The following is an 8,666-nucleotide window of genomic DNA, read 5'->3' as shown; positions in this document are numbered from 1 at the left end:
CGATCAATTGAAAAAGGAATCGATAATTATCGATAGTTGCAGCTCTACACATGTTTTCTACATAATACTCCACTCGGATTCCATTTGTTGTTCTAGTTGAGAATGCAATGATCTGTCAGTGATTTTGGCAGGGAATAGCTATATCTTGGTGCCACGATAACCAATGATGATCCATGACAGCCCAATACGAGCCTGGTGATTTGGCAGTCATTTCGTTTCCTGTGGTGAACTAAACATAAGATCACATCATTATCATCATCATCATCATCATCATCATCATCATCATCAGACAATGCGGTAGTCGAAGGTGTCCTTTTCCGTATGGTCTGTCCAATTGGAGGAGGGCATACTGCGGTAGGGGTCCAGCAGGATGCGGAAGCAGCGCACAATCAGGAGGGCCAAGAAGATGAAGAGGAGCAGCACAAAGACAAAGGCAGCCTTCTGTTCCAGGGTCAGGTAGGATGGCACATGATGGCCGCCGCCCGAGGAGGACAGTGTGCTGCTGAACAAGCCCTCGGCCATCCTGGGCACATGCACATCCATGTTGGATCTTCGTGGCTCCAGGTCTTTGTCAGTTGCTTCAAAGATGTGATGTAATGTGGATATATTGGTCAGACCTGTGTAACAATCAGAACACATGGATTTGAGATCAATGTCTTAATGTATTTTATACTTGATAGACCACTATTACAATAGACTAGTGTTTCTCAAGGGCATACAGACTAGAGACGTTCTGGGGCTTGACATTATTGACCATGATATTGACCATGATGTATACTGACCATGATATACATGCATCCTGTGACAGGACCTGACATCCCTGTGACAGGGCTGGTAACATGATAACATGGTAATTGACAGGGTCTGTGACATGTAACAATGTAACATATAAATAGGCTATAGCTTACATTTCAATTGGGTGTGGGGCGGTAAAGGACCTTAATAGTGGATAGTGGCACTGGCCCAGTGGCCCCAAAAAAGGTTGTGAAACAGTGCGATAGACAGTAACATACTCAGTGTTAATTTAACTCTGAGAGTGTAAGAATGACTGAAAGTCACCCTTAAGAGTTAATTAACACTGAGTACTTTTATAGACAATAATAATAAGTTATAACAATAGTCATTGAAATGTTGTCGGTTGACAATACAGTGTTACTACGTTAGCATGCTTTTAAGTGAAAATAGTAAGGTGAGTCCTTGCACAGCCGGGAATTTGTGTTTGGGTTCCTCACAACAAGCCTGCTGTCACTTGGAGAGGTGGAGACACTTTTGGGCCTGATGCCAGGCTCTGTGGCCTGTGGGGCATTGTGAGAGAGTGGAGGGCATGGAAGGGTTGGGTATCTTCAGTATGTGCGGCTCTGTGGGGCATTGTGAGAGAGTGGAGGGCATGGAAGGGTTGGGTATCTGTGGGGCATTGTGAGAGAGTGGAGGGCATGGAAGGGTTGGTATCTGTGGGGCATTGTGAGAGAGTGGAGGGCATGGAAGGGTTGGGTATCTGTGGGGCATTGTGAGAGAGTGGAGGGCATGGAAGGGTTGGGTATCTTCAGTATGTGGGGCTCTGTGGGGCATTGTGAGAGAGTGGAGGGCATGGAAGGGTTGGGTATCTTCGGTTATGCTTCCTTAAACATGGAGAGCCAACTGAGATTGACAATGTTTCCTGTGAGAGCCCTGGATGTGTTATAAGTCAGCTCATGGTGACAAGACAGACGGGCATGCGGCGCACACCGCCTTTTTTATTCTCGACAAATCTCTTTTTGATTCTCTGGAGAGCAACAGCGGCTAGTAATCCATCACAGCAAAAACATGCAACCAGCAGTGCACTGATCAAATGCTCCTTGTGAGTCATGTGAGTTTAAGTGTGTGTGTGTGTGTGTGTGTGTGTGTGTGTGTGTGTGTGTGTGTGTGTGTGTGTGTGTGTGTGTGTGTGTGTGTGTGCGTGTGTGTGCGTGCGTGCGTGCGTGCGTGCGTGCGTGCGTGCGTGCGCTATAGCCTATAGTAGGCTATGTGTGTCTCGTCGTGGGACATGACAATTATTAAATTCATACATGTATTTAGCATCAAACCGGCTCAAATAATGCATTTATAAATTATGATGAATGAATTGTATCGTCTATACTACCGGTATTTGCACATAACAGTATAGCCTATGTAATGCATTACATACACTTATCTTTCCAACTTAGGTTCCAAAACAGATCTGTCACTGGTCCGACTCTAGCTAATAGAAGAGTTACAATAATTTCTGAGCTGCCTTAGTTTTGTACAAAATGTTCAACATTAGAAAACATTATGAATTTAATTTAATTTTAAAATAGGTATTGCCAGAGTCAATCAGGATTATGAGTGTATGCTCTTGGAGAGTATATTAAGGACCTCTGATTGAAACCTCTTGTTCCCTCTATTTTCTTTCCAGAATGCATGTCCCGTCTGTGCTGCCACCTGGCCTGAGTGGGGCCTTTTTGGTCTATTTTACATTGCATCTTTTATTTGTTTTAACAGTCGCACAACACATTCCACACACTGCATACGTGACGTGACTGACAACCTCACTTACTCACACCTCATTCCAGTTTGTTTTGTTTATTATTGCCTTATTTCATTAATTTTAGGCAAATAAATATAAGTTCAAAACGTTTGAACATGTAGACTATTTTACATTTTGCCATGTATACCCTATAGCCCTTAGCAAATGACAAGTGTGGCTTTCTCTCATAAAATGAGCTCAGGTGTAAAATCCACAATTACACATGATTGATAATAGACTGTGTCTTCTGAAATTGTACAAATATAGAAGAATGAACATAATATATTTATTTTAATTATTTATATTTTGTGAGAGTGAAACAATCAATTTGCAATCAGTTACACTATTACATGCACACACACGCACACACACGTCACACACACACACACACACACACACACACACACACACACACACACACACACACACACACACACACACACACAAACACACTTATTATTATCTCTGGTGGTTAACCACCAGAGATAATGTGGAGACAGTCTAAAGTACATCAATGCTTAGCTGGCTGATCTAAAACCAGGCATCCATCTTTGTATGTGATCTGGTTCACCAGACTTCTATATAGGCCTAAACCATTATTTAGTGGTGTGGAGATGGATATAGGCTACACTTGAAATGAATAACTGGACAGACAGACAGACAGACAGACAGACAGACAGACAGACAGACAGTAATGAGGTCATAGGGAGAGGGGGAGAGAGGAGGGGAGGGGGAGAAAGAGAGGGATGGACAGCGAGGAAGCAACAAGAGAGAGGCAGTGAGACAGGGATGGGGAAGAGAGGCAAAGTGAAGGAGACAATTAATATTGTGTGTGTGTGTGTGTGTGTGTGTATGTGTGTGTGTGTGTGTGTGTGTGTGTGTGTGTGTGTGTGTGTGTGTGTGTGTGTGTGTGTGTGTGTGTGTGTGTGTGTGTGTGTGTCATATCTAAATATTTCAGATATAAATTGAATGCATCAATGTGGTAGGCCTACTGTATTATAGGCCAGGACTATAGGCCTACAATATAGTCAAGACTCTTCGAACAATGTTTCATTAAATTGGCCAATATACTTCAAGTAATATGGCGGATGTCAGCTCCACTTATTTGATAGATGCATGTGCAGCACGTGCCTTATAGCTGATTGAGATCATTATTTTGTGCCTGACATTTTCGGTCCATCAACTTAAACATTAGTTGCGAAACACTAAAGGTCCACGTAGGCATGCCAGTCATTTTGGTGAAGCTGCAGACAGTCACAGAACAGAAGTGGTCAAATTTAGTTCAGCAATAATCACTAACCTGTTGTATCAGGGGAGCGCGGGAATTACCGTCAAAGCCAGCCTTTCATCTTTGGACATTTGACGAAAATCTATAAACGTATAGGCTATCATACAAGATTATCCCGTTTCCATTTCATGGCGAAATGATGGCGATTGTTTTGCCTGGGCTGGGCTCACCCTTTCTGCTTGTTTTTCGTCTTGTTGCTCCTCTCATTCCCACAGACAGACAGAAATGGATGTAGCGGTATCTCGTCGCTATTGGCAACCTGTTGCCATGGCAATCAACCAGGTGTTGCAGAAAGACAGATTGGTGTGGAATCGTGGATTGCTCTGCAAATTCAACGATTAACGATTTAGATGTGTTTCTACAACACAAATAAGTCTTATTCACACAAAAGGTAGATTTGCGAATCTTATCTATGAATGATTGGACAAATGTGATATTAACGAATAGGCTACATGGTGAAGAGGAGAAAATGCACTCAACAAATCACGATGAATAAGAAACTATGCTGCTTCTTAGAACATTCACGCTTCATATTGATTTTCTCATTGTGGCAAACTGTCAAGAATTCCACCAGAGCCCACTAGACGTATGTGACAGGCTAGCCCGTGTAGACTGGGCTGGGCCTGGGCCGGGGATCCCGAGTCACGACCACCGAACTTGGGCTTATAGGCTACGGTTTCCGACGTGTGGTTTGATTGATTGATTGAAATATTTATTAACAGTTTGTAGAATTACAGTAGCCTACATTTTAAGCACAAACTCAATACAGAGACTGTTAGTGGACGACCCAATTAAGCATTACACTTGTTTACAACAGCTGGGTCCACATTGTTCAATTCATCAAAACATTTAGAGACATGAATAGACACTTCATGACTGCCCGGCATGTATAGTTAAAGAACAGAACAGGAATTCATCATGTAGGAAGCAAAAAGGGAAAGGATACATAATACAGTGAGGGGAAAAGGGGGGGGGGGCGGTGGGGGGAGATTCAGATTTAACAGAGGCCAGTTTGGAATTGCAGCCATCCGTAGGTGCCCTTTGAGGGCGGTTTTGAAGGAGTCAATTAATGGTCACTGCTGTTATACTGTACGTATATCGCCCTCTCCTGGTGGTCAGCGAATCATCAAGTAGAATGCGCCCAGGCAGGTAGGCCTATAGCTTACTTGCAACACTATACAGACTACAGAGATAGGCCAGTTATATTTCTTGAGGCATGAATTGGTTTTTGGTAGCCTACAAATGAAACAGTGCTTTGACTGACAACATGAATGAGCGTAAAACAACGAGCAGGCTTAGGCTATACTTATACATGCCGGGCAGTCTTTTAATTAGGCTGTATGTGTTTGAAATACATATTTCAAATAGTCTACTTTCTGAAATTTGTAGCCTTTCTTGCATAAATCTGTGCTATTGAACACCCTTTACGTCTGTGTGTTGTTACTAAAATATTTAACCAATGCAAAGTAGTAAAAAGCGCTTGGGACAAAACCTCTCAACTCTATTTGACCCTCAAACTGTCTGCTAAAGCAGCTAACTCCACCACCAATCCCCCTCTCATGGAAGTAATTGACAATACTGTATATAAAGTGAAGTCACAACACCAACTTTGATGAGGCAGTATTGCTTTGTTTTCGAAATATAAGGTTTTCTTAATTTCCTGAAAAATGAACATTTTGGAGTTAGGTGGTTTCATCCCGACAGCAGAGATATGATACCTCGATCACTATATATAACCCATCGTTTTTGTCAAATTGCGGAATTGCGGAAATTGCGGAAATGGTAATTGCGGAAATTGCGGAAATGGAAATTGCGGATTTTTTCCCCATTTTTTTCAAATCCTCAAAAATGATGAAAAACGGCGCGCTATAGTATGCCGTACGATATGGGCTATAGCCCATGGTCCAAAATGATGAGAAACGAGGATAACTTTTTTTTTCAAAAAACATGGGCTATAACCCAGTGGTTCCCAAAGTGGGGTCCGGGGACCCCCAGGGGTACCTGAGGGAGTTCCAGGGGGGACCCATCTATTTTGTTCATGTTCATAAAGTGCTAAAGTGTTTAAAGCAGTGGTTCCCAAACTTTTTCATGTCAAGGACCCCCAAATTGACACTACTTAGCCTGTGGACCCCCATTTGAAAAGATATGCCAGGGACCCCCATAAGAGAAGACGTACACATTTAGACGTCTACATTTAGACGTCTGTATACATTCAGACGTCTACATTTAGACGTATACATTTAGACGTATGCATTTAGACAGTGTCCCCCCGAGTGCCTCCCCAATGCCTCCCCAGTGTCCCCCCGAGTGCCTCCCCAATGCCTCCCCAGTGTGCCCCCCGAGTGCCTCCTCAGTGCCTGCCCAGTGTCCCCCAGTGTCTCCAATAGCAATACAAGAGCAATAATACAAATTAATCTTAATGTATTAATCTTATTAATTAATGAATCAAATGAATTCATTAATCAAAATTGCGGCCTGTGCCCAGCACCATGCCAAAGCTTTTTCCTGCAGGAAACACTGCTTGTGGTTGTAAATATATTGTTATCCGTGTTGCGAGGATGAGGGGGTACCTGGAAAAATATCTACCCCAAAAGGGGTACCTGGTCCAAAAAAGTTTGGGAACACCTGCTGTATAAAGTAGGCTATACATTTAACTCCTCTCTCTGCACTCCAGAGTTTATCCTGGGAGTACACAATCTGCCCTTTTCACCTTTCACGTCATCACTGTGGGGTGGAAATTGAGTAGGCCTATGTTCAAAACCGTTAATATTCAGGAAATTAACGAACCTGTGTGCTGTGTTCCAATGGATCCAGTGTAGTTATTGAGTCACAAGCTCAAGCTTGTTCATTGGTTCGATATGTATAAAAACACAGTATACCATTTCATTAAAAAAAACATTTCAAAAGTTGAGCTTGTAGATCGGCTATTTTTGGTACTTTTGTGTGAATGATGAAGTAGGGCATAAAGTAGGGCATTAATAATATACCACAAAAAAGGTTGAAATATGGAGATACTGTATTTCACAATGACCGTATAGGGTAGTCATAACTTGTATTAAAGTCAGTCAGTTTACTAAAACCTCCAGCATTCTGGGTGAAACTGATCTCCATACCTCTCTCCAGGCATTTCCTACTGTACTTTGCTTGACACGTCTCTTCTGCTCTCTTCATCAACATTTCCGTAAACTCCACAGTATGTCCCCCCCAAGCTCTAATTAATAGCTTTGTGCTCCCTTCAGCTCATCTATTCCCCGTATTATGCAGACTAATTGCTGGGAGAAGCATCTCTACTAATCCAATTTGGAGTCTTGCATAATCTTCGGGTGCGACTGGGCATTATTGAGTAGTGTGAACCTGCAGCCAGAATGCTGTAGGCCTACTGTGTGTGTCTGTGTTCTATATGTTCACTGAAGAAGATTGTATCTCTCTCTCTCTCTCAGGGCTTGTTATTCTAATTATCAGTTTCTATACCCTGTAGTAACCTTCGCACAATGCTGTGCATACAGATTATTGACTGTATTACTGAGGAAGTGAGGATATGGTTTGTTTATCCAGTGGTTTGCATTGTCACCCTTGCTCTGAGCATGAGGTACTGTGGCCCTATTTCGTCCTCAGAGGACTGCAATATTAAGAATTGATCACTAGATGTCAGAATGTAGCCATGTATATCACCACTCACTGGCACTAATACTATTCACACAATAGGCAGCTAAACAAGAAAATTAGTAGCAGTTAAACATTATATGGGAGTGAAGTTTAAAGTACACTGATGATATCTATAGCCATCTGTAGCCTATATAGTTGGCCATGAATGTCTCATTGCTTGAGTTTTAGCCAAGTTTCTAATTTGCTGAAGTGACAGTTGGGATGAGTTGTAGGCACTTCACCCAGAGGAGAATGCAGCAAGACCTTTTCAAACTTACAACATAAATATTCAAATAGGTCCAAGTTTATTTCCTGTTGCAGGGTTTGTAAACATCAGTATAGCTGAAATAAATTTGGACCCAAGGTCCCTAAGCTAGCTGTTCCCTAGCAACAAGGTCTTTAATGTCTGTCTAAACTTCTACCTCCCTTATCTTGCATGCATGGATGCACGCACGCATGCTCTCACACACACACACACACACACACACACACACACACACACACACACACACACACACACACACACACACACACACACACACACACACACACACATGCACACACACACACACACACACACACACACACACACACACACACACACAAATCATTGTACAATAGCATCTAGCGTACTGTGGTTTAGCTCATAAAATGGCTTCATCTAGTTGATAACTGTGCAATGGAAGTGGATCAGAAGCTCCTTTTAAAGACCAGGCTCAGTCCATGGATATTTGGATCCTAATTAGCGGAATTAACTAACCTTCTGATTGCCACAACAAGGTTCTGTTGTATCACAGCATTTGAATTAATGAGCCAGGTTGATGAGAATCCTGAACTGCAAAAAATTGAATTGAATAAGGGAGTTCAGAGTGATGAATGATACTCTAATTTAATTTCCTTCAAATGTGCTGTTGGCTACTGTACAGTTGACTTGGATGAGTTGGATCTTGTGTTGTTAGTAGGCTACAGTTTAAACAAAATCACAGTGAAGGACTTTGTCTCAGAGGCGTTGGCAAAATAACATATAGACAACTTACTCTGCAACACAACACACACTACATGAAGGGGTGACAAGACATGCATACAGTGCAATGGGACAATCCCCAATTCAAACAAATGACTTGCTGCTATAAACAAGATAGCCTACTCTGCAATGCCTAAAGGCAGCATTTGAGTGACACAACTGAGTCACTCACATTCCTTAGAATG

General features: G+C 42.3%; 1 protein-coding gene across 1 annotated transcript; it reads right to left on the bottom strand.

The window, feature by feature from the left end:
* Positions 1 to 285: 285 nt before the first annotated feature.
* Positions 286 to 525, bottom strand: LOC308318906 (cortexin-3; the record flags this gene model as incomplete). Its single annotated transcript, XM_080768623.1, has 1 exon — positions 286 to 525. Exon 1 carries the CDS (start codon positions 520 to 522, stop codon positions 286 to 288), a length of 237 nt encoding a protein of 78 aa, XP_080624749.1. The 5' UTR covers positions 523 to 525.
* Between the last annotated feature and the right edge of the window lie 8,141 nt (positions 526 to 8,666).

The sequence above is a fragment of the Protomyctophum bolini genome, assembly GCF_963924005.1.
Source record: "Protomyctophum bolini genome assembly, chromosome: 7".
Classification (NCBI taxonomy): Eukaryota; Metazoa; Chordata; class Actinopteri; order Myctophiformes; family Myctophidae; genus Protomyctophum; species Protomyctophum bolini.
Note: the sequence above shows the minus strand (reverse complement) of the source record. Positions and strands in the feature narration are given on the sequence as shown.